A 27,004-nucleotide genomic window follows, 5' to 3' on the forward strand; every position below is an offset into this window, starting at 1 on the left:
TGGGTGCACCACACTTTTCTCCCTCCCAGGCACAGGAAATTATATCAGCAGCTGCAGTCCAATTGCATTTGTTCCACAGCGTACCTGGTACACTCTGCTAAACAAAATCTCACTGAAGGTTTTCTCTTCAACTCCCTTTCTTTGCCTAATTCATTGCTGAAGCTTCATTCAGACCTGACAGCATGTTGTATGTTGCTATACAGCAGTGTGTTTCACACACTACAGTAACTTTGAACAATGTACTCTGTAAATCTGTCACCTTTAATGCCAGGAAGAAAAAAAAGAAAAACAATAAGCAGAACTGCCAAGAAGCTCATTAAAAACACTATTTTTCTGCCTGAAAGCACAGTGAGTTGATGATGACTCTCAGAGAAGAGAATGTTATTGAAGAATTTCTTCTTCAGTGTTTGAAATCTAATTTTAGTGTAAGGAGTCATTCCTAATGCATTTCCACTTACAAATGGCTACAGCAAATACAGTCACATGCTGTGGTAACCCCAGGCATACTTTATTTAGTCAGTTCTAACAACTGCCATTTCTAGTTCTACAGCAGTTTAGATGTATTTAGTGATGGTGGTACATGAATATCATACTGCACATAATAATTTCAGTCTCCTTCCTCTATAATTCATCAATACCTGTTTTTAAATGTTCTACTTTGCATAAATCAGTAGGAACAAACCAAGTAATTGCAGATGTCTGGCACAGGACTAAACTCCATACACCTACGGATGCAGAGAAGTATTTTTCACAATTTCCATAGAAACTGAGCATGTCTGGCACAGGAGTACAAAATGCACACCACCCAGTAACAATTAAGAATCTGCCATGTTGATTTGAACACTTTGCAACATAAGCCATACTGCATCTGAGGAGGGGCTTCAGCAAAGTCAGCAAGGCCATACAAGAAAGGCATAATTCAGACATTCATCTCCTTGAGCTTGAAAAAAGATACTACAACCTTTGCAGACTTTGCACCTCCCCCCACTCCTGATGACTTGTGTATTCTTGTGTAAACAACAGAGCATGGACTCTGATACACTACCTGGCTGATGTCAATGGGCTTTGCATGGTTGCCTGTTTGTACCAAGAGCTTGTAAGCCAAAACAGCATCGTCAGAACCATTTTTATAGTTGTTGTAGGTGATCTTCCCAGTTTCCCAGTCGCTGTCAAATGCATCCTGGAGTCCTGAGGAGTTGAGAGGCAAGAGGAAGACAGAATAAGCAGGTGAATAATCATCTTATAAACAAGTTTCAGAAGGAGAAAAAATAATTATGCTTTTTCATAGCTGTATCAGGATGAAAATTATCAACCTGGTGCCTCCTAAATTTGGGGCATCATGCTGTCAATTTGTGGGAAGTATCAGTTGCATGTTCAGTATTCTGCTCAAAGAAAGGCAGGAGAAGCAAGAAAATGCAAGGGAAAAGCTTCAGGAGTTCCCAGGTTGTGCAGACCAGCAAAGCTGAGCTAGCAAGCTGCAAATGCATTGTGCACTGGCATAAATGACTTCGCCTCAAGTGAAATTGAAGATCTTCTACAAGCATTCCACTTGGAGAAGTCTATGGGAAAGAGTGAATCTTGTTTAGAATAGAAAAGGGCTGAGCTCAGCCCTCATCCAGCTTCACCACCTTACAACCAGAGATTGGTTAGAATAAATCTGTTACCTAGAAGGGAAACATCTCCTTACTCGCCTCTGCCTCAGTAGAACTCTGGCTGAGCGCACTGAGCCACAGAGGAGGACACACACCACTCTCATTACTGTTTTGGGCTACTGCAGAGCACTGGGGCAATAGCTTCTACACTATAACCAGAAATTCCACTACGGGGGCGGTGGGGAGAAAAACACACTCAAACTTTCAACTTCAAAAAGCAACTCAGCTGCTCCTCAAGCACAGCGTGAATGAACACGATTTTGTCAATTTGTTCCATCTGTTCAACTTGTGCAGCTAATACAAGTCATGGGATCTGCTGCCAGCACATGTAAAGATCACAGCCAACACCTATTCACTCTCAACTGCTATTTTCCTCCTTGCCACCCTTCAAGGGGGAGAGAATACCTCACAGCAGAAATTTGGATCAGATTTAGTACAGGAAGCCACAGCCCAGTACAAGGAGGCTCTGTGCAAGCAGATGACAAACCGCATGTCCAGGGAAGGGAAGAAAAAGGCTGGGGGAGTGGCGGTAGAGGAAATCGTCGACCCACCTCACAGCTGGGCTGTGGAGCCGTAATGAAAACCATCGCTGCAGACTGGATAGCTTAGCTACAGCTGTACAGAGATAAGAGCACTGGAAGAGAAAATGCACCCGGCTGACACTGCCTCTGGAACAGAGCACCCATTCCCACTGACAAACTCATCCTCTCCTCCTTATAAAACTGCCTCCCATGCTGTCTCACTAAACCATGTCTAATCACATGAAGCCAACAGACTGAGAACCAAATGACGAAAGAAGCCTGCCAGATCTCTGCATGCAGTCCTCTAGCACTGGTCCAGGAGAAGGCCAATTTGCCATCAGGTTCTCTGACATCACCAAAGGACTTTGAGGTTTCCTTTGAAAAAAACACTATTTGCTGGCAATGCAGAGAGGGGAAACATGGGTTAGCGTATGCAAAAATACCAATGCATCCCTTCTGTGCCAAGTCCAGTTCCACATCAGTTTCTCACAAAGTAGCCAGGTGAGAGTATTTGGGCTATCATATCAGTGACAAGAAACACAATGACTTTGGAAAGTTACGATGATGCTGTCAAAAAAGCACATGAAAAGAAGGAGATGACCTACGAACAGTGTAACTTCCAGTAAAATTATCGCCCTTCCGCAGGAGGAGCACACAAACTGCTATGACAGGCAGCACATCAGGGCAGAGCTTTCACATAAACATCCCATCCCTGTCAGGGGACTCCACAGAAACAATAACAAATAAATTCATTGGCATGGGACATTACCAGTTTGAGATTGCAAAAAAAGGCATGTGGTTTGAAACATTACTGCAGTGGGTGATAACTCCCTTACATCTCTCCCTACTCCCCTGTTCTCACAAGTTTGATCATTCTTCAAAACCTGGTCCATTTTTCACCTTTATTCTTCCGCCAGCTTAAACACTTTACATTTTGGGTCATTTTATTACTTACCTTGCTGAAACTGAAAGTCTACAGAAAGAATATTATGAAAATACTGATAGCTGTACTAAATTTCTGAAGAATTTCAAACTTTCAATCAGTAAAATTTTCCATTATACTTTGAAATTTGTAGTACATTTTTCTGCTTTCAAAACAAACATTCTTACAACATTTATTTTAAAATACATTTAATCTATCGTAAATGTGATTAATTATATGTTTCTAGGCAGAAAGATGAAAGTATCTTGGTGACATCTTTCTGCAGGAAAGTTACAGAAATTAAGGGAATTTTAAAAACTTTATATATGGGATTTTTTCCACATCTGCAGTCACATTTGCTTAATGTTCCAGAAGAAAGTGACAACATTGAAAATTATGTGGGAGTGGGGGTGAGGAAGGAATTCCTACTGAGCCATGTGAGCAGCTGCCACCATGAAACACCAGATAAGATTTCCCTTTGCAAAAACCTAATTAGAAGCCATCAGGGAATACAAGCTAGCTCATTTACATTCGGTTACTAAGAAAAACCATGTTAATGTTAACAGCTTAAATGAATGATTAGTATTAACTTTTCCTCTGTTGCATTTTCAGTAACAGAAAATATGATAACCTAAACAATACTAGAAAGCACTACTTTACTACAATACTAGAAAATACAAGGGATCTCTGAAAAGAGAAGTTCATGAGACAGAAGGCACACTCCACTGTTATTAGACAAGGAAGAATGTACAGCTAAACCAAGGATGCCTTATTGGTAAAAAATGGTTTTGCTCACACATTGTTGCATCCTTCATTCTGCTGGACAAATGTGTGTGTCAGAAGGCCATCTCGAGCTATTAACCTCTGGCACTGGATTCACAGTCAAGTTGGTAGGAATTAGCCAGGCAGGTCAAAGCTATTCCTGCTTCGATTACCCAGTCCTTCCAGCACACAAAACCAGGCCAGTAGAACTGCTCCACCTCCCAGAGGATTCTCCCTGAATCCAGCCGAAACCTGCACCTCGTTTGTAAATTCTATCTTCATCTTCCCTTCCCTTGACTCCTTTACCACCAGCCAGTTGGTAACAATCAGGTGTTATTCTGCCTGTTAGCCTGGATATTTAGACAATTCCCCACCTGTGACAAGCATGGCAGCTTTTAGTACAACAATCTAGGTCCCCCCTATAACATCAATGCCCTGTACTACTTGAAAAGATAATATCTTTCTATTGATACATCTCAATATCCTCCTCTACAGCCCCCTGAATGCAGTATCTGTGAAGCTCTGTGAAGAGAGCGCTGCAACTTCACAAAGAGGCAGAGTTGTATTAATTGTGACCCTCTCAGAAAAGGCGGGGAGGAGAGGTAAGGATACAGACATGCTAACTAACAATCATAATGATTAATTCTGTGTGGTCAAAAGGCCAATCAGTGGCCTGTCACAGGGATGGCATGTCCCATGGACCACAGGAAGTCAATTCTGCTTCCTGGAGTCTCCCTGACCATTCTATAACATTTTAGCTCCACGCAGCCTGACAGTTCACCCTGGATACCAGGAATACACACAGCTCCTCTAGTGGAAGAAAAGCAGAGGACAAATAAGGATAGGCTGGCTAATGTGTACTGGAGGAGAAAAGTAACCATGTGCTGAGCTAAGTACAGAGTAGGAGCACACCGTGAGAAGGGCATGTCTGCGAAGAACACACACGAGCGCGGACACACAGCAGGAGGCGACAAGCAGGCCCTCGGCCACACCAACACAAGAGGGACACAAAGGCTTGCAAAGACGACAGGGAGGCACCTGAAGTGAAAGAGGTTTGGTAAAGTATGTGGTGTGCCTGATGGAGGGGCACTGGGAACAGGAGTACTCCTGGGAGTAAGACCAAGTGGGCTAGGCTCCAGCAGTGAGCAGCCTCCAAGGGAGCAGATCCAAGGGCACCTCCTCCTGACTTTATCGTTGGCAGACTGTGCTGAGGTTGAGCACTAATAAAGCTTCCTGAACACAATCTCAGATTTCCATCTCCCTCACGGGGGAGGGGGGAACAGCGGAAAGGGGGGACACCAGATACATTTTTTCCTACTGTTTTGGAGCAGAAGCAAAAAATAACCACAAAAGGAACAAAGTAAACAGCAGAGGTTTAAGAGAATTTGGAAAAGCACATTGAAGGACAATTGCTTAGAATTCTAGCAAGTACAGTAAGGTTCCAACCCAGCAAACATCTAAGCCATGCTGAATTTTCTTCCTGCCAGTAATGCTTCTCTTATGCTCAATATGCTTACGTGAGAAAAATATTTTAAATAAAGCTTCCAGTAAGTAGACTGCAATGAATGGATCCAATGTATTTAAAAACCATTAAAAAACCCCCAAAGCTAATAGCTGAAGTACTGCTTTGCATTATTTAGCAATGCATTAAACACATGGGAAACCTCATTTTGTGTAAATTTGTCACCTACATGCATCTGCTTTCCTATTATTGTTCAATGTATTTTCAGAAGGAATAAAATACATCAAATACTGACATGTACCTATATGTTCTCTAAGAATCACTGGTCATCTGTACACAATTAAGTTTAAAGTTTACAGTCTCACCAGGTCAGCACTTTTTCATTTTTTTTTTTTTTTGGCAAAAGCTGACTTGAAATTCTCCCAATAAAAAGGTAAAAAGGCATAGGTAAGACCATACCCTGGGCAGGGTATGTTTGCTGTTAAATTTGCTAGAATATAACAGTCTCCTTACTTTAAATTCAAACCAGTTATTTATCTCTACATGTACAATTATAGTATTGTCAATATCTTCAATTACTTGGCTTCAATACAATAATCATCGTAGGACCTGAAAGGCCATGCCTTCTCTTGTCTTTCCCCACCATATTACACTTCAGCACAGAAAAGCAGCACCACAGAAGGGGTGAGTGTAACTGACTGGAAACCTAGGCTATGCAGTAACTTCCTAACCCAGTCAAACACATAAGCCACGCTGGATTTTCTTCATGCCAGCAGCCCCAGTTGAAGTCAACAAGATCACTCAAGAGATGAAAGTTAAGCCTGTGTCAGAATACTGGATAGGGATTTTTCATTTGCTGCTCTGAAAACACTCACCAAACATTTATTTACCCAAAACATAGGGCAATATTTGGCCATCAGCTGCTTAGACATGAATGGCACAGATACAATCACTTAAAACTTCAAAACTGTCTTACCGGGGAGTAAGCTTAAACCCAAATAATTTAAGTGACAAAGAGTGAGTCCACACATAGGTTCAAAGCAGCACCTAGGCATCCTCCCTAGTGCTCAGAGCCTTTAACTGTGTAGCTGTATTTGAAGAATACAGCAATACCACTGTGAACAACTGTTCTTTCTGACAAACTAAGAAAAGTTTCTGTAACGCTCTCTTACCTTGCAGCCAGTCTCTAAAGTAGTGCAACCACATTTTGGGGAGCTGCCTATCCTCTTCCAACAAAACATATGCCACATTGCTGAAACTTCTGTGAAGTTCATAAAGTAAGTGCTGGACATTTGGATAGTCTGCTTTCTGCGTCACAATATACATGTTGTAGAATGAGAAGTACTTGAACTGTGCAGCAATGAAGTCATATTCCCGTGTTTCCCGTGGTACAATGTCTGTGAGATCTAGTCCATCTCTCACCCGGGTAGTTCCATAAAGGCTGAGCCCAAGTAAACCCAGAAAAAGAAAAATAACCACAATCTGCAACAGAAAAACAGAAACATATTTGGTTTTAGGTTTCTAAAGGAACTAACAATTCATAATGTCATACTACAAAGCCAAATTCAAAATTAACATGATCAGTACTTTCAAGTTTTTATTTTTCTGCAGTTTTTTTCGTGCATATACATACTACAAGACTAAGGTCATTGGTTCTTCCTTGAAGGGGCTCTGCATCATGGATGAGAAATTTATATTGTAATAAAGTTTAAAAGAGACTTTAATTTCACTGTTCACAAGCTAATATTACTAGAAGTCACCAAAACTCTCACTCATAATAAATATTTGAAGTACGTCTCTACAGCATGTACAAGATAAAACTTGAAAAAAAGGAAATCAGCTATGAAATTATTAAAAACTGTATTTCAGAAGAATTGTATTTATTCCTTATATTTAATACCACTGTCAGGATAATTTCATAACTGGACAAGGCAGAAGTCTTTGAAATTTTGAAAAACAGGTAAATAGTTACCCAATTACCTTAGCTTTTGGTTTCAGGAGGAATGGAGCATAATGCTTTTCTGCAAAAGATGAGAGTGTCCACTTCGTACAGGGTGGCTCAAGGCAATGTATACTGGAGTCTGAGAATTGGGAAAGTAAATCCCTCGTCGAGCTTGTGCTTTCTGGGCTCTGGCAGCTCAGGTTATCTTGTGTCACTGTCACTGGCTGCACAGATATTTCTGAGCGAGGCTCTGCTGTGGTGTAGTACACCTGCGTGTGAGGATCATATTCTGTGCGCAACTGCACTGTGGACTGCATTGTAATCTGAGTTTCATGTGCAAAACTGTGGCTGCTGTACAGGGGTGGAGGACTATAGCAAGTATTGTCATTTTCTGCATACGCTTGAGGCTCAACCTGAATCACTCTAGTGACACACGGGCTGTAAGAGGAGAGAAAAACATCTGATCGCATTGAGACAGATCTTTATTTTAGTCAGGCAAGATAGGATAACATGCTTTCATCTGAGATTGCTTCTACTTCTCTTGGACGCTTTACACTAATTATGTGTAATGCTTAGATGTTAATTGCATTCTGTGTGTTCAGGAAACATTTCTCAGACATGGTTCATAGTGTAGACCCTGAAAATACGTGCAAATTTTTTGTCCTCCAGAAAGAAGGAAACAGCATCTGTTTCCAACTCTGAAGACATTGACATGTACACACATCACTCCATTAATTATACATGCTCATCAGATAGTTATACACAGTCTGAATGCACAGTAAGTTTGTAAGTTTGCATCTCTGTACCCATGCTGAGAATTAAGATACTCAGATGAAGAGGCAAATGCATGACATAGTTAGTTCTTCTGTTTAGAAGAAATGCAGTATCTGTTAAATAATATTTGGGCCTTCTGGATAAGATCTCAGACTTTTGGGAGGCAGGTGGAAACCACTTGCCATATACTGACTAAATATTTTATAAATCAGGAAAGCATTAAGGTATTAATGAAAGGATTCATTCCTAGGAAGGGTGGGCCATATGAAGAGACAAAATCACAGAACTAATTGAAGTATTTCCTTTATTTTAGGTTAGGTCAGGTCTATGCAAGACTCCAACAGATACCTAGTGTATATAAAAAAATTTTAGTTATCAGAGACAAGCTTATTCCTGTACATGAGAACTGACAAATGGATGATAGTAAACAGTGTATTTTTCACCAAGTGCACAAATCCTACAAAAACAAGAGGAATTCAGAATGTTGCCTACATAACCAAAGCAAGCTTTCACTAACTGCATTTCTTCACATGCAAAGGGGCTGAATTCTGATGCACATTTGGAGCAGCTTTAGATGAGGGAATAAATGTAAGGTCTGAGTGCCCTGAATTCCCAAGAATCAGGGCTCCAAGACTCTAAATACATTTGGCTGTTCTCTGAAACTATGACTGAATAAGAAACAGCTTGGGATTCACTCACTGTTTTAATCATTCCCTCAGAAACAAATTTAGGAAAATGTTTTCTTCCTTTGACATTAAAATATAAACTATTAGCTCCTGGATGCCTGTAAAAGGCTAAGACATGTCAATGCAGATACTCCACATTCTGGTTATGATGGTAGGAATACATGTGTATAAATGCAGCTCATCCTCTTCACTGCAGTGAAAAGCAAAAACCTAATGTAGAAAACACATTTCATTTCCAAGGAGCGGCTCCACTGATGTCAGGAGACTCCTAACCCCCATCTAGGCTCAGAGTTGGCTGTGTATCAGGTGAGAGTATGTTTGTACACACTTTAGAATGGCAGTATTACCATCCTACATTCCTATTGCAGCCACAAAGGACACTTTATCATTCATTAACCTGCAAAGGTAGTGATCATTCCTACCTATGAAAAGGTACCTACAAGTTCTGTGAAAAACTCACCTAGGGGAAAGTAATTTTACAGTATGTTTATTTAAGTTTAAAGGCGTAAAAGCATAAAAATTAACACATAAGGATTTACTGAAGTCAGACTTCTCAGTATCCTGATTAGCCAGTGCTTGCACTGGACACCTTGCAGTAACTCATAACATTCTAAAAATACTTCAACATATTCCTAAATAGCAGATCTTCTATCTGCTTTCAAAAAGTTGCTCTCCAACAGTAAAAATGGACATATGTAGGAATGAAGGTGTGGGGGAGAGGGAAGAGAAGGAGACAGATATATTTCAGCTTTTCCCTTCATGCAGGTAATAAAAAAGGCAGCAGATGTAAGCCAGTGACTAGCAATGAAATCATAAAGTAACACGCTGACCCCACTTTAATGAAGAGCTCGCACTCCTGACAAGGAATGGATGCACTGACTGGTGACCACAGGAAGGACAAAGCTACTGCTCACTCTCACCTTGTAAAACAGCAAAATATGTCCAGTCTCCTGTCTTCCCGACGATAAAGGTCCATGCTCAGGATAGCAGGGAAAATCAGCAGAACCATAGCAAAATTGAACACCACCACAACTGCTGCCTAAAGACAATCATAGGATAAGTAATGCTGCTAAACTTCATGTAGGCATCAGCTTTACAAAGCATAAAAATCCCTTTCAGTTCCCATCCCCATTTACCATTGCAACCCACCTGATGTTTTCGAGCTTTTGCCTGAGTAGACTGAGAGATACATGTTTTTACATTCCCATTTCATTACAGCAGGACTATTGTGATGAATTGTTTTAATATTCAGCCTTCTATAATTATAATACAAGTGTGCCTGGATAAGTGGTGATTATTTTTGAAGTAGAAAATGAATCTGTTGATTTAGTAATCATATTTTTACATAAAATTTTTACATACTTAGAGTCTCAAGGCAAAATAAAATGGAAGCAAACCTGAAACTTACATTTATGGGATCTGAAGTAATTTAAGTATCACAATAATAATAAAGCATGTTATTAAATCACAAAAGAAGACTTCAGTGAATTTTTAAAAAACAGATCAGTTCAGTGAAACACTATGTATTTTATAGTCTTTCTTAAAAGTTCAGCCAAGAAAGACCAATATTTTGCATTTATCAGGGATTATTTTTAAAGGAGAATCAAAATTAAATCAACACCACATAGCAAATATATGTATTAATATGCCTGTGTTTAACAGAGCTTGATTTATGAGCCAGTCTACCAAAATGAGTCTTAAATTGGAACAAGAATACTTGGTTTAATTTGTAAAGCAAGTATCACATAATGAAAAAAACAACCTCCCCGCCCACCCCCTTTCAAACCATACTCCAAACCCTTTCCCACACAGAGATTCCCAGAGAATTTCTATAAACATATGTGGTGCAGCATCTATCATTATTATTGATAGAATTTATTTGCAAAGCAGAATTGTTAGGAGCACTAGCCATCACAAAGAGAAGGCTGGGCACTGGGAACTGGAAAACAGTTTTGAAGAAACACTGGGGGAAAGGTTGTTCAGCCACCAACCAATGAAAAGCAAAAAACCCTTTGAAAGCTTTATGTTTTACCCATTTGGTAAGCAGTAGCCATCTCAATAGTAGTCCAATTTCACATTAAGCTATCCATACAAAAACTATCAACTATAAACTATGCCTTTACCTGTAACTTCTGAAATAACAACTCCTTGGATTAATATGGTCTTAAAGAAGAAAAAAGGTTGGTCTGACCCAATATAAATGTGATGTCTTTTTTCCAAAAGAAATATATGTTTTCTTTTGATCTTGAGAGATCCGATCTCAAAACTGGCAGTATAAACTATATGATAGCCAAAATCCATGTTTTAAAAATTCTTGAGTTGCTTTTTCAATTAAATTACATAAATTGCTTAGATTCATCAGTGAAAATCAAAGTAATAACACACTGAATGATTTTTACAGTTTTGGAATTGTCAGAATATAATAAAAAGCTTAGATATCGCTTATTTTCTAGTAATTTCAATCACAAATGTACTGCATACAGAAGCTGGTTTTATCGCTGTTTTTATTTGTTTCCAGCCTGCTTGAAGCAAGATTTTAGTACTGCTGGTTGCCTGTAGACATGGCTACTAAAACAGAATTTACCTGGTACTTGAAGCCAAATTAGTATTAGTAATCTTTGTGAGAAAAGATCCAATGATTATTTAATGATTTATAAATATTCACACAGAAAGGTATGCAAGGTCACAGCCAAGACTTTAAAATTAAGTGATTTGCTTTTGATCTGCTCTAGAATTAATTCAGTCTGTCAGAAAAACAAATGGCTGCTGTTGAAAGAAAGGTGTTTGTTGGACCTTGTTCTTACAACTTCTTTCTTTGCTGGTACTAAACCAAGAAAATGGTTTAATCACTCATATAACATGAATAATTAGTATTATTAGATCTTGTATCAAGGATCAACTAAGATTTACTGAGATTTGGTAAAAATAGCTGAGGTCTGACTCAATAATTCTTACTCCTCTCAGCATGGCTGAAAGACTAACAGAAGTCCTCTGTTTCTGCTCTGTAAACTGCAAATACTTTACACTGTATCAGTTCCCTCTCTAGACCCCAACATCTTTAAATTACCAACATTACTGGATCTGAAAAGTAATACTCAGCTGTATGGTAGAGGTGCCATTAAAGTCAGTGATACCGACATTTGATTTTGTTAGGAAGCATCAAAACCATTCCAACAATATCTGGTAAATTTGCCTACTTACAACTCTTTTTAGAACAAATAGATTTTCCACTCTGTCATCCTAGTGTTGATATACTAACCACCCTGCAAGTAAAATATTTCAAAGCAATCTCTGTTCTGATTTTAATTTAAATAGATTCCTAGAGCTTAATACTGCACTTCCTGTATAATGCACATCTCACCCACCTTAACCTAGAGTAACAAGGATTAACAATTCTCAGTTTTCACAACTAAGTTTTTGTATGAATTCTAATACGTTGTCCCATCAAAAGAAAACCCACCCTGTGACTTGGTAAGGAGAGGGAAGACAAATTCACACTGAGTTGCGGACCTGATGCATCTGCCACTGCTTCCCTCCCAGTGCCATTCATATACACAGTGTTGTGGAATGGGAAAGTATGAGAACTGAGATCATGACAACAGCCACAATCTGCAAAAGGAACAAGGAACTGTGGCAGCAGAGCTTCCTGAGTATAGGCAGCACCCAGACTGAAAGTCTGCTTAGGATTTCTAGGAACAGGGCATCTTTTCTCACACCTTCAGAGACCAACAGTCAAATGGGAGAGAAAAAGGTCTCAGACCTTTTTCTTGGGAAATTAACAAAGGTAAGATTAGTCCAGAAGGAATAAAAGAGGATTTACTGAAGGGTGCAAAATGAAGGTATTCAGTGAAATGAGATCATAGAGCAGTAATAAAAATTCCATTAATCAGAAAAAATTGTCAGTCACTTCCTGAGAAACACGCTACGGTTTTTGCATCTTTTCATAATGCACAGCCTAAAAATATTATTGCTGCTGCAACTGTTAACGAAGACAGAAGAATGGTAGTCTGTGCTGGAGGCAGCAAGGGAGCAGGGAGCCAGGCTGGTAGGAATGTGCTGGGGCCCCCTGAAGTATGTGCTGCTATGTGCCATTCCTGGCAGCCCACCCAAGGAGACCGGGTGTGCTGCATAGCCAGAGGTGATGAACAGATGAGGAGGTCTGCCAGGAAAACTTCCACCCTACTGCTCTCTATCTGCAACTCCCTCCTGACACAGTACAGGCTCAGATCCTTGTCCCCCTGCCTCCTTTTCCCTTCGGCTTTAATTTTGCATGTTAAATTCTCATGTCAGGGGCAGGGAAAGGTAAATGATGTGGATAAAGGTGGGGGACGAACCACTTCAGCAGAGTAAGATAATGGAATGAGCTTAAAAACTACATTCTTTCCCTCCAGAAACTCACCACTGCCACCTGGTAATGGACTTGCACATTTAGGATAAAAATCTGTCATTCTTGTGGTCATTGTTAAAAGTTCCACCTCTGCTCATTAGGGGATCCACACCACTCCTCTGCTGTTAGGGAAGGAAGTTTCTGATGTAATAAAGAAGAGGCTGATAATTTTTCATTTTTACCTTATCTTTCCTGGGCAGAATTTGCTGTGTGACACTTTCAGAACAGTCTGTCTTAAGAAATAATACAGCCCAGAGGTAGTTACACTCAGCCTCAACTTCCTTCACTTATACTCAAAAACAAAGAGTTATGTGTAAGACATTCCTACTTATAAGCTTCAAAATTTTCAGTGGATTTCTCAACTTACCTCTTCCTTCACCACCATTTTAAGAAACAAAACACATCTGAAAATTGAGGACCTACTCCTTCAGCATCTTGAGTACTCTTAGAGGTAATACTTATGATTGAGTATTTGGGCCATATTCAGCAATCTCAAAGCCCTAAAACTGTTTAAATAGGGGGCTAATAAGACCAACAAATAAAAAATAAATTATAACAGTAAAAGATCTAAAACAGTCCCTCCTTGTGCATGTAGTTAACTTCAAAGATCTCACTTTCAAAAGAACTAAATAACACTTTTTGAGTTTTGGAAAGAGCTAACCCTAGCAGACTCCTAAGGCAGCATCAGACTTGAAGGGTTTGAGTTCCATAAAGTAAATAACCAACTCAGAGGTATCAATGAACCGCTTTAGCTGGCAAAAGCTGAGATAGAAGAAAGCACTGATCTGCAAAACATGACTTTCTAACTAGAAGTTTGTCTTGCAGATCCAGGAAATGGTTTATTCTCCATCAGCAGCCAGGTTATTTTACCAATACTGGGCCTCAGAATTATGGAAAGCTTGACAATTACCTTGTAATGTCTTTAGAAAAGTGAATGAAGAGCAAAACAAGGTCAAGAGCAATCCTTTTTCAAGCCCCCCTGTGAAAAATGCACTATCTAGATGAGAAGATGGTAGTATCTGTGAAAAATAAATGCAGCAGTATTTTATTCAGTATTTTATTGCTTTTTAAGTTTTGCTAGGAAGCCAAAGTCAGCAAGGATTTCTTGTTTAAACAAGTCTCAGTAAAAGGGAAAGAGAGGAAGGAGACTGTAAATAAAGAAATACATACATGCGTACAGACCACCCACCAAAACTGCCATGGTTCTCTGATTCCAAGTCCTGAGATCAAAGTATCACCTGATTTTGATTTTACCTGGTGAAGCTAGGCAAAGCAACTAGTACAAGTTCCTTTCTAACAACAAAGGATTTCATTTCAGTGGTTGCTAACTTGTAAGTCTATCAGTCATATGTGCAGCTCTGACACCAATGAATATCCAGCTTAAGTCTCCCACTGCTCCTTCTTTGCATGTTTCACCTCTTACATACATATCCAGGGCTATTGTGTTGCAGCAAAGACAAATTAACAAGTGAGAAAAGTTTGAGCAATTCAAATCCTAATTTCTGGACACTCATGTGGGTTCCTACACATATTAATCACTGCCTCATAAAAGACTTTGATGTTTTTATTCTGAAAAATATCAATATGTTCATACAATAGTATAAGATGTTGAATTCTCCCTGGAAACTTTTTGTTTGTCGCTTTGTTATGCAGACTTTGTTTTAAAATTCAGTGACTCAGCATGGCAGTAGGCAAAAATAAATTGCTTTAGGACAAGCATACCTAAGCTAACTGATTACAGTATCAATTACAGCTGTTGTCTCCATATATGTTCCAAAGGCAACCTGTCATATTCTGATGTTGAAGAGTGAAAAAAAAAGAGCAAAATTCTATCAGATAAGAGAGAATTAATATTGGTGGCTCACACTCCACAGCTCAGCAGTCTGATTATAACAAAATGGCCCATTCGTGTTGAATACTTCTTTATGGAATGTATTTAGGCTGATATAACTTCTGTAAAGTAGTACTATGGGGTCTGATGATCCCCAGTGTCCTGTTAAATGTTTGAAATTGGGCCACAGACTTAGAAGACATAAATAACTTCTTCCAGTAGAAGAAGTGATATACTACCAAAAGTATTTCACACAGTCTTTACTATGTGAACCTCATGAGGTTGAGCAAAGCCAAGCACATGGTCCTGCACCTGATATCCCAGTATCAAGCCAGTCTGGAAGATGAACAGATCAGAGCAGCCCTGTGAGAAGGACTTGGGGGTGCTGTGGGTGAGAGGCTGGACATGACCCAGCCATGGTGCCCAGAAAGCCCAGAAAGCCAAACGTGTCCTGGGCTGCATCCAAAGCAGCGTGGGCAGCAGGGGAGGGAGGGAATTCTGCCCCTCTGCTCTGCTCTGTGAGACCCAGCTGGAACCCTGCATCCAGCTCTGGGGTCCCAGCACAGGAAGGACACGGAACTGCTGGAAGCAGTCCAGAGGAGGGACACAAAGGTGATTAGAGGGATTGAACACCTCTCCTGTGATAGAAGGCTCAGAGAATTTGGATTGTTCAACTTGGAGAAGTTTCTTGGGAGACCTTACAGCAGCCTCCCAGTAGCTAAAGGGGGCTGCAAGGAGGCTGGAGTGGAGCTTTTCACAAGGGTATGTAGTGACAAAACGAGGAGAATGACTTTAAACTGAAACCGGGTAGATTTTGACTTGATAAAAGAAATAAGTGGTTTTTAAAATTTGAATAGGAAACACTGTAACAAGAGAGAAGTCTAGCTGAAGATGTCCCTGCTCAGAAGGTTGGTAAGGGACAGGTTTGGGCTAGATGACCTTCAAAAGGCCTGTTACAACTCAAGTTGTTCTGTGATTCTATAAAATAAAACAACTCAGTATCCTATGATCTGCAAGAAGAAGAGTTTTGGCAAATCAGCAGAGTTAAACAGTGCTAACCATTCAAGACTAAATATCAAGATTTAGTTGCCACAAGCATCTGCTAAACAGTAAAAAAAACAAAACAATGATGTCTTTACATTCTCTATTATTCACTACCAAACTGCATATCAAGAAGGAAATGTAAACAAATTAATTAATGCTTATTAGTAACATAAATGCAATCACGAACAGTTTACCATTTTACAGTTTAATGCAGGCATACTTAAATCTCTGAGAACAGCAGTAATTGTCACATGTATTAGGAAAAATACTGCTTCCTCTGGGTAGCCAAGGGCTCAATGAGAATAAAAATCAGCTAGCGAAGAAAAATAACTACTGAAATAGTCAGTGGTCTATAGTGCTATAAATTGCTTGTGGAGAAACTCCCAAAGCTTTCTTCAGTCTCCACTTTGAGAAGAAATCCTTCTCCAAAGTCATAAATATTTCATATTTCTGAAGGTATATTATCACAAACAAATTCAAGAAGAAAGAGAAAGGCAGAGCAAGCAATGCATGGTTCAGCACACAAAATTCATATTTTCTCTCTAACCACCTGAAACACAAAATTCTTTACGTTTTCTCCAAGTTTGCTAAAATTACTGGGAGCAAGGCAGTAAAAAGGGCCACAGCAATTATTAAAAAACAAACGCATATGTAGTGCTGTCATTAAACTTGGAGTTTTTAAGAGCAGCAAACTGGACAACCTTGAATGAAAGGTTTAAGTTGTTGCTGAGCACACTGCTCTTCACTTCAGAACACAAATCCTTCTTCTGGAAGAAGAAATTTGTTTCTTCCTAGTTACATATAAGCTTGGGTTTTGCCTTCAACTCAGCTGTGGTTGAAGTAAGAGCTAACGAAATAGGATATAAACTTACTTGGAGTGAAAATGCTCTTAAAGCCGGAATAGGAATTAAGGCAGCCATAAAGAAAGCAGTAACATTGCTGATAGATGTAAGGGCTACACTTGCTCCTGTTCGCTTCAGACATTCACCCGTTCTGTCCTGCAAAACAAACAATGCACCTTAAAAGTCAAGCTAATACGATGATGTCCTGCAAATGAAGGGGTCGTGCTACAGAGATAACACAGTAGCAGTGAAAAATTGTTACAATTGAATTCTGGATATAAATTTTTATTTGAGAGTATGTGAGAAAATTACACACTAAGTGTACTGTTCAGTAGCAACACAGATAAAGTGCTCAAGTTTTTTGAGGATAGAAAATATGACTAGAGTTGATTCTAGCTTCGGAACACAAAATTAAACAGGTACTGACAACACATCAAATACATCTGCAGCTGAGAAGGATTTCATTTTTACCAGTGGAATCACATGGTTTTCTCGTTTTTCAGACAAAATAAGCATGTATTAACAGCAGAGAAGCATAACATAGCACACATTTTGAAAAAATATGTTACAAAACAAACAAAAAGAATACCCCCAAGTCTAGGGAACCACACACAAAACCCACCAAGAAATCAAGATAAACACACAAACCTTTCCTAACCCAATGGGCTATTATGAAGTAGACAGAGATTATAGTAGAGTGAGGTTGTACTGCCTGCATGCAAAACCAGCTGGAGAAAACACATGGAAGACTACTCGTACAAAACAAAATCAGCAAATATACACTAGTTTTAAATGGGATGTACTGTGGATGTGAAACTTCAGACTGAGACTAAAAGCAAGGTAAAGGATCATAAAATAATGACACAGACTTCCTATCTGTTACATGTTATGCTTTGAAATGTCATGGTCAATTATAAACTTCAGAAAATACAAGCAAGAGAAAAATACAGAAAATAACTCAATTTTAGGGCCATAGCAAGTAAGTAACTGTCTTCTTTTCCCCTTATCTCCTGTGTGTGCTTTTATTGAAATAATTTTGTCATTCAATTGTCAAAATTCTTATTTGAGTTTGCTTCTAAATTTGCATTAACTTTCACTGAAATTTTTGGCAGAATTTGGATTATGGAAGTTATTATTTATGTAACAGATCATAAATTAAAATTTCAAGACAAAATAAACATAAGACACTACCCAAAAAACCAAACCCAACAAGAATGTGAACATTCAAAAATGCCCTAGGACCACATGAATTACTATAATTTCCTATTTTGACAGAAATAAGAATTTCTAGACCCTAGGAAAAGCTTCTGAGAAAAAAAAAACTTCCACTGATTAAATCTGGATATGATTATCTGTTCCTATATGAAATCTTTTATTTTCACACAAATCTCCATTTTGTCATTACCTCAAATGGAATTCTCTTATTCTGTCCTGTTTCACTAAATGCATGTGCCAGAAGGAAAACATCATCTACACCAACTCCAAGAGCAAGAAAAGGCAAAACCTTGGGAAAAAAAACAAAACAAAACAAAACCCAAATAGGTTGTTTTGTGATTTGCCATGCAGGTAGCCATTAAATGGCTAATTAAAGCAACTTTTACATTACACTCTACACAAATCCAAGGGTAAAATGAAAACGGAAAGGATGCAATACAGGTATTAACTTTTATTCTGGAATATAGCTGAGGAACTTAAAATACAGGTACAAATTCTCACCAGAAGTAATTCAAGTTTTAGATCGACAAATATCTGAAAATATTTCAAGTTACATTCAAAATATTTTCAGAATTTGAACATCCTGGTATATTCAGATGAAAATTTGAATCTGCAGCTCCTTAGGTACTTAGAATGCCTCCATTTGTACTGGGACAAAGAAAAATCTAACAACACAGAATTATACAGACTACATAATACCTGGTTTTTTCCTCAATACCACTTGGCAGCATGATAATTTAATTTATCACAGCACAAGCTATGAAACAGGAAAATGGCACAAGTAAAAATCTAGAGCCAAAATAGTTTTTCAGCACTTTATTTCCCTAAGATTCACTTGTGTTCATTCATTAACAAAGCACTTGCAATTTAACAGCAGACTTGTGTCTTCTAAATACCTGAGTTGTGGCGGCATTAAAGGAAATTCCAATCAATGAGCAGAGGCCCAATCCTGCAGCCACAGAGAGTGCAACCAACAAGACTCCTGCCAGCCCCACAGCACCCTGAGACTTGGCACAGTCCCACCGCAGCATCGTTAAACAGGCATAGGCAAGCTAAGGAGAGGAGCAGGGAGGGGAATTTGGGGGAAAAGAAACCAAAATATTAGAATGGATCCTTCTCAAACAGCTGTCTCTCCCCACCCACCAACAGATCTTTACACAATTTTAATCAGGTTAGGCACGTCACAGAGGTTACAAAGTGGAACAGATTAGAAGCCTGAGGTAAAGTTTACAAAGTGTAGTTTTTATTTTAAATATTTGTAAAATACTCTGGACTACTAACTGGTAACAATAAAGTATATTTTTAAGCCTTGCTCACCTAACAAAGAAAATGAAATAGATTTATTTTATTACCATTAGTAAGTAGCCACTAGCTACTCGGATAGCACTGACATCAGAAAATGACTTCAATATGTCATCCAGGGTGGTCGTAGTAAAGGAAAGCACCTTCTGAGTAGAGTTTTGTGCAACACTTTGATGAACAACCTACAAAAAGAAAAATAAAACTTTGTGTGAATAAAAAAATTTTCCTTTTCTTTTAGTCATTTAGTCAAAAGAAGTCATTTCCATCTTCTACAGCACACATCTGAAATCAATGCTCCTGCTAAAGCCCAAGCTCTACAAAGACATTACACTGATGTGACACTAGTGTGTTTCATGAATTTTTTCTGGCAAGCTGCTGATTACGAGACAGAATTTGCACCCTTCAGGAAAGCTTACTGCATGCCTAGCTCATTACAAACACTTAATTTGAACCCCTTCCTGTAAATCCACAATGCAGTACCAGTTTTGCATTTAACCCCAGGCCAGCCATCTCCTTGCCCCTCCCTGCCTGGCCTTTGCAGAGGTCAGAAGGAGCACAGAGGAGGGCAGGGTTTGGGACACGGAGGGCAGGCATTGTCATACACCCTCCCCACCTGGGCTGCTGCTGAGAGAGCAGCCCATGGCTGGCTAATGTTTTCCAGACACCTTTAGAATAACCACACCAACCAAAAGCTTTTAAATTTCAGATAGTTCTTTGATTTCTTCTCAGCCTCAACTAAGCAAAATTGTCCCAGACAGCAAAAAGTAAAACCTTTATGGCTTCTCATAACCAAACAGCTTCTTACTGGGGAAAAAAAAAAAACAAAAAACAGAAACAAAAAAACAACCAACAAACGCCCAAAAGAACCCTTAAAAATGGGGAGGCAATAACTCAGTTCTGGTTTAAGTGTCTTTCTTAAGGAAATACTGTAAAAACTGTGACAGAAGGCAGTAGATCTTAGTAGGACTTTATAGTATAGTATCAAAGTTATTTTCAATTTTACCTCAACATACATCCTCTGCCAGGCTTCCAGAATTGCTGCTGCCTTGTCCTCATTCCAGTTGATATGTGAAACATATTCATACCCCTTGAAATGTTCATACATTTGCTTAGGGGTCATTAACTGAAACATGGTTTGCAAAGCCTGGGCACTGTGACATGGAGAGAAGAGAGAGGTGAAAGAGGCATAAACTGAATATTTTCATGGCATGAAGTCTCAAATGTAATTCTAACAGGAGCTTGCTTGAATTCTTGATTTTATAGGGCACATGCTTGTATTAAAATTGAACAGAATATAATTATTCTGCTGAGTATCTGGTGCAGCTGTACTGTTCCATTCATGTATTGAGGCTAAATCTGTTTTCACTGAAGTTAATAAGAGTTTTGACATCATTTTCAGTAGGATTAGTTTCAGGAGAAAAGAGTATAACCCTACAAATCTGTTATAAAGATCATGCTTGTTAAGACAGATTGCTGTAAGGATGCCACAGGAACAGTTATTTCTATGAAGTCTGGTAAATGCTGGCAAAATATCATTTGAAGACCTTGGTCTTTTTCATCCCTGGGAGAGAAGCAGTAGATTAAACTCTTCGTGCCTAATAAGCTGTGGAGTAAACAAAGGCAACCCATCCTGAATTTCCACAGTATGCAACTCCATCCAACAATTTTAGAAGCTCTTATTAACTAGAAGGAACCATTTTCTGTTTCAATAGAAAAGTGCCTTACTTGGCTCTTTCTTGAGAGACTTATCAATGTATTGTGCAAATGCTAAAAAGGTTAAAAGTTGTCTGGAAAAATTATGCTTCATTTTGTTTAGTATGGCATTTTTCAGAACAGTCAATTACACAGTTTTATACCCAACTAAAGTCCAGTGTTCTACGTGTTCATTCAGAAGTCTAAAACAAAAGGTTTGAGTTTGTTTTACTATTCAAAGCTGTATTAACAATATAGGCACATGAAAGTAGACTATTCTCTGCATTGACCCTGAATAAAACATTCAGAGGATATTTTAGAATTCTGAGAGAAGCCAAATGAGTGAGTACATTACTCATATTATTTTTCTTCCTTTTTCCTTTGATCGTATTTCAAAATGTGATCAAAGGTGTTCAGTGCTTTACACACTGTTCAATGCTTTATACATACATTCTAAACAAAATCTGGCAGTAAAGGGCTTTCTTTCTGAGTGACATACACCATCATTCTGAGGTTAGAAGTAGGAAATGATGATACCACCTTAAGTTTAAACAACAGCCAAAGCATTCTTTCAAATTCTGCTCTTTTGAGACGCGTCACCCTAAAGTGAAATCTGTAATACACGTGAAGGGCTATAGAGTTTGTATCATCCTCCTATTGTGTCCCAAAGAACAAACCCCAGCAAATTAAAACTGACATTTTCTTTAAATATTTTTTTTTACCTGACAAGTTTACCAGAACTGTTCTTGACTGTACCACCTATAATCAGTTCCTCCTGCCAATGCATGTATTTTCTTGATAGTCCATAGCATCCACCACTCAAAACAAGGGCTACATCTAGAGGCTAGAAAAAGTTATAAAGAAGCAGTTAATAGGTTTCATAACTTTAGACAAATTCATACCTTAATTCAGAACCCAATGAACTAGAATCATGGATGTCAAACACTATCTGGGTAGCCTACCAGAAGAAAGCCATTCAACAAATCAAGTTAAGAAATCCCCTGGATGCTTGTTGACTAGATGGCAATTTCTCCAAAGTCTAATGTGACTGATAAAGGAATATATAAATTCAGGGTTCATGACTTCAAATTCATCATGAAAATCAACAAAATTTGCGCTACTTGAGGAAATGCTTTTCTGCATGGCATGGGGATGCAGCAGCAGCTGTGTTCCAGCAGTGACTATTGTCTGTCTGAGGCATGAGTTTGCTGAAATGCTACATCACAGCAGTGCCACAGCCACAGCTGACAACTGTACTTGCACTCTAAATGCACAAGATTAAGCATTGCATCACACAACGAGGCAAAAATCCATGACTGTGAGCTAACAGTGGGTAAGAGAAAAATGACATCATGGCAGAATACAAACTATATATTGCTTGGAAGAAAATGGTACTTTCTTCTATTCTGTTTGACCTTCCCCCCAAACTTCCCCACCCCCCAGCCTCCCTTGAAAAGACATGCACAAGGACAAGCAAACTTACTTTGGTGGAATTTTTATTGGGAGCTGTGATTGGGCAATCGGGATCAGCAGGATTCAGGCAGGGTCGATCCATATAACCATGACCAACCTCCGCTTTATTCAGCATTTCTTCCCAGCTCTCCACTTGGTAGTTTATTTTCTTTAACTCTTCCAAGAATTCTAAGGGGTCAAAGTTGATCCACTGCAAAGGAGGCTTCCCTCTGCAAGAACAACCAGGAGAAAAAGAAACATAGAAAAAAGACAAAAGAAGTTCTGAAGTAAATACTTTAAAATTCGTATTTGAACAAATAACTGAGTTAGTTTCTGCTATAAGCTAAAACCTTTTCTGGTAAGGCTGTTTCATAAAATGCAAGGCATGTTTTAATTAGATTTGTTTATGTACTTTTCTTGCAGCCCAGTTGTAATTTCAACAAAAATACTTGGTTCTTACAAAGCTGTTTTATAAAACCGGTTAAAAATACTTTCACTTACAAACAAAACAAAACAAATTATCAAGAACCTAAATAACAAGAAAGCAGCCAACTGCTGCTTCAAAGAATTAGGGGGAGGGGAGACGAACACAAGAGAGGGGCTGAGAAAAGAAAGCCTCTCTCATAGTATCAGATTACTTCTTGCTAGTCTAATAATCATCTTGCAAATGTAATCAATCAATATAACTGATCTTTGTTTATCTGTAACAATACTGTGCTCCTTCAAATGCCCTGGCAGCTTGACTATCAGCCATCAAGCCTTCCTGCTACCATGGCTGTCACCACTATCACTGTCACATCTCCCACCCCCCACTTCTGAATTTGTGATGTTGACAGACCAGAAAGGCTTTTGACTGCCTTATTCTGTAGTTCAAACCACACTGTATCTGCTTAACCAGGCTTAAGTCATTATTCTGAATCTCCCAACCAGAAAACACAAACCCCCTTATTTCCCCATCTAAAACTGTACACTAAAGGTTAGGAGATGGCCATTGCAAATTGCTTTTGCAGAGACATGCAAACCAGGACAGAAACAATAACTCAAATGCTAACTCTTGCATAATTAACAGAAAATGCCTGCACAGATTAACAATTAACTCTTTAAAGAATTCAGGGCATCTAATATCACACTTGTAAACTGTGAGAAACCACCCATAAAAGACACTATATGGTTTCTTTAACGGTCTCTGAAGCAAAGGATTTGTTCTTTATTCCTCAGGAAGACCTGGGAATCAACCCAAGACATTTTCTTAGGTCTAAAATTCCCAGACAACCAATGTTTTTGTATTTTATGGGGAAAAAAAAACCACCAGAAACAACTTTGTTCTAGGGCAAAAAAAAAGCAAAGCATAAAATTCTTAAAACTTCAATTCAGAATTTACATTTTAATTTGCATGCTAGCAGCACAGGAAAAATAACAGATTACTGAAATTGAGGTTAACAAATAATCTCATATAAACAGGTAATCTTTGTGCTAAATTAAAAAAAAATCCATGCAGTTTTTTCAATATAGAGACACTAAGAGACACTACACTTTTTATTGTTAAATTAGAATCTGAATACACAATGGAAATGCAACTGAAAGGTTGTACACAGATATACAATTAAAAACAGTCAGACCAGAAAGTTATAAAAAAAAATTCCTTACAATAGATAGGCAGTTCCTGACTGTAGCTTTGCTCCCTCCCAGAAGCAGTCCAAAGGAGTGATAATTAAGCAAGGATAAAGATATTCTATGATCTGTCAAAATCAGAAAGAGGAAAATCACTAGTCACACTAGAATATAATCAAAGCAGCATAAGCTGAATCATGAAAATACACAAACCTTGTAATTAAATGCCTGCTACACATACCTGGTCCATGTAACCTGCTTCTGTGATGAGTTCTCCTGATTTGTAACATAAATGTTCCAATTTCCACTGTCTGTAAGAAATATGAGGGACAAATATTTTCTTCTTGCACAATTACTGAGAACTTATTTTGAAAATATATGTAACAGACTTTAAAAAGTGTGACTCATATACACACACTGGCCTGAAGTAGCAAATCACTGAGTACAGCAGATGTTCTTAAAAACAGATACACTAGATCTCAACCCGCCCCCCCCCAAAAAAAAGCCTTTCTTTACCCTTATTTCAGTTGTTTCCATATTCTCTGGAAAATGCACTCAAAATAAGGAAGGAGCTTTTGTATGTACAAACTAGTCAACACAATGGGACAAAAACACATTCTGTATTTTTGTCAGTCTCATTTACATGAGACTGCTTGTGACTTAAGATATCAGTGAGTGACACTAGTAAGAGAAAAGCCACTTCCAGCTCAGAGGACTCAAATATAGCCAACTGACCAAGACATGCAGGAAAAAATAAACCATTAAGACTCCTGCCTTCCTATTTCAGCTGTATCATAACTTCTACTACCATGGCTTCTAATGACTTAGGGAACAAACTATGTAAAAGACAATTAGAGCCTTAGCAGTAGCTCATGCTGGAACCATCTGGGTGTGCTGAAAAGATCTGCTGAAAGACAGGGAGTTTTGTGCCTCACAGGCAAGGCTCCTAGGCACATCACTCTGTAGCAGTAGTAGTAACCCTGGAGGAACCATTTTTTCGGGGTGACATCCTAGCCCTGTGCTGGTACCTTGCTGAAGTGCACCATTATTATTTTTCTGTTGGGCAGCACACAACTCCCAACCATCAGTACATGGGACATAGACACTGTTTAAAGCACACTCCGTTGTCTTTGCTATTAAACAGTTTACTCCACCTGCTGACATTTCCAACACATCTGCATTTCCCTTTACAGACAAACTATTGGAAGAACACTAGACTGTGCCACTGTTCACAGCCATTATGTACCTCATTAGAATACCAGCAAGTGAATCTAACTCTAATATGGAAGGATTTTCAATGTTAGGAATCCTATCCATAAGGTTCTATGTTTAAGACCACAGACATCATTCCTTTAGCTAAAGAAATGCTGCATGCTGTAGCTCACCTCACATGGGTGCTCTCAGAATCCCTTCCAACACCACTTATCCCATCTTACTTGTTAAATGCCAATTTATTGCTGCTATCATGTCACAGCATCAAGTTATCAGAAACCAGTGACACTCAAATCAAAAACATAGCCCTGAGGGAAAGAACTGCTAACTGTCATTTAAAAACACATTGCAGAAAGCATGCATCTATTTTTCAGCTGCTATATATGATAAAGTAAATTTTGCATTTTCCCCTCACCTGTTGTACATATAGACATGTACTCTGCTGGCCTGAAGTGCAGACTCAAGGTGCTGTCGGAGTGCTTCTGTTGTTAGTACATTAGCACCATCTTCCTGTGGAGTCTGGATCATGAGCTGGGGATTGAACATGGCCTCTTCTCCAATCTTCTGCCGCGTGTAATTTAACTCCCGACTCACTCGTCCACCAACTGATGGATAAATATTAGGCACTTTGCATTAGCCAGTAACCAATACTTGCTTCTTCTGCATTCTCTTGATGAGCACTCTCCAGTCAGAAAACCCTGTCTGTGTGCAGGGCCCATTCTTTCTCAAACTGATCATAGTGTTAACTCTTGAACTAAGAACAGCTTTTAGTATGTCTGGAAGAACTCCCACATTCCTCACCACAATACCTTTACTGCTACTATACTGAAACATTGATGCATAAACTGGAGCCTCTGTTTTTTCTACATTATAACCAATATTCCACGTATAAAAATTAAAAAAAAAAAAAAAAAAGAAAGAAAAAAGGAAAAACTTTACCTGGCAGACCAGAAGAAATACTGCTACATTTTCTTACACTTATATAAACAGTCTGTTCCAAAAGCACATTTCAACATAAATGGCTTTAATTTACACTCTTCTACTAAATAATTTGGCAAAGATAGAAGGCAAATGTTTCTCTTTGATTTAAAAAAAAAAACACAAAAAAAAAAGGAGAAGGGAAAGAGTAAGTGAGCAGAAGTATTTCTTTCAGCTTTATATAAAAAAAGAAAAAATGCCAAGGTCATATAAAGAAATGCAGTTTGAGTGTAGCCGAAACGTCTGTCTACAGCTAATTTACCCCAGTGGTCCAGTACCTGGCTTAACATGCTGAGATGCAGGAGATTGTTCATGTGCAACATCTGTTTCTAAACCCACATGAGCCAAACGGTGTGCTCCATATTAAAACATGGTGGGGGGAATAAAAAGACAGGGAAAAAAAAAAGAAAAGAGGCAGAGGGAGACTGCAGAGTCAACAGGCTCTAGAGAGAGCCATACACAATTTGCCTTTACAGAAAACATTGCATAAGAATGAAAAACTGTCTTCCCTTCTACAAAAACCCCAGTCAGTTTGAGTTCATATACTTCATGTAACCTCCTCTGTAGTCTCCCTAGCCAATGCATGTGGGAGGCAATGTCAATTAATTCAGCCTATTAGCTGAATCAAGACCACATCCAGATGAGGAGGACAAGAATGTAAATCCAAGCTACAGATCTGGTCTAATTTGTTGCATTTTTCTCAGTCCTAGTAAGCTT

At 38.7% G+C, this 27,004-nt stretch overlaps 2 protein-coding genes across 6 annotated transcripts in view; one reads left to right on the forward strand and one right to left on the reverse strand.

Annotated features, from left to right (window-relative positions):
- The window catches only part of LOC117011070 (aminopeptidase O (putative)), a 386,126-nt gene that overhangs the window by 357,296 nt on the left and 1,826 nt on the right, over positions 1 to 27,004 (forward strand). The gene's annotated exons all lie outside the window — the stretch shown is intronic.
- PTCH1 (patched 1) overlaps positions 1 to 27,004 on the reverse strand; it is a 73,105-nt gene that overhangs the window by 17,448 nt on the left and 28,653 nt on the right. For 3 of the 4 annotated variants that reach the window (XR_004420846.1, XM_033086310.1, XM_033086308.2), the window contains exons 3-16: positions 25,725 to 25,914; positions 24,339 to 24,408; positions 24,134 to 24,225; positions 22,518 to 22,716; positions 21,757 to 21,878; positions 20,346 to 20,493; positions 19,393 to 19,524; positions 18,937 to 19,092; positions 18,231 to 18,329; positions 16,856 to 16,981; positions 9,642 to 9,760; positions 7,300 to 7,699; positions 6,492 to 6,801; positions 1,046 to 1,188 (exon numbers count right to left, since the gene is read on the reverse strand). Coding sequence is in view for 3 of the 4 variants with exons in the window: in XM_033086310.1 (XP_032942201.1) it covers positions 1,046 to 1,188; positions 6,492 to 6,801; positions 7,300 to 7,699; positions 9,642 to 9,760; positions 16,856 to 16,981; positions 18,231 to 18,329; positions 18,937 to 19,092; positions 19,393 to 19,524; positions 20,346 to 20,493; positions 21,757 to 21,878; positions 22,518 to 22,716; positions 24,134 to 24,225; positions 24,339 to 24,408; positions 25,725 to 25,914 (2,306 nt within the window). In the remaining variant the exon portion in view is untranslated. The remainder of the gene's footprint in view (positions 1 to 1,045; positions 1,189 to 6,491; positions 6,802 to 7,299; positions 7,700 to 9,641; positions 9,761 to 16,855; positions 16,982 to 18,230; positions 18,330 to 18,936; positions 19,093 to 19,392; positions 19,525 to 20,345; positions 20,494 to 21,756; positions 21,879 to 22,517; positions 22,717 to 24,133; positions 24,226 to 24,338; positions 24,409 to 25,724; positions 25,915 to 27,004) is intronic. The other variant, XM_033086309.1, reaches the window with a different exon arrangement.

This window comes from Catharus ustulatus, chromosome Z, assembly GCF_009819885.2.
Source record: "Catharus ustulatus isolate bCatUst1 chromosome Z, bCatUst1.pri.v2, whole genome shotgun sequence".
Taxonomy (NCBI): domain Eukaryota; kingdom Metazoa; phylum Chordata; class Aves; order Passeriformes; family Turdidae; genus Catharus; species Catharus ustulatus.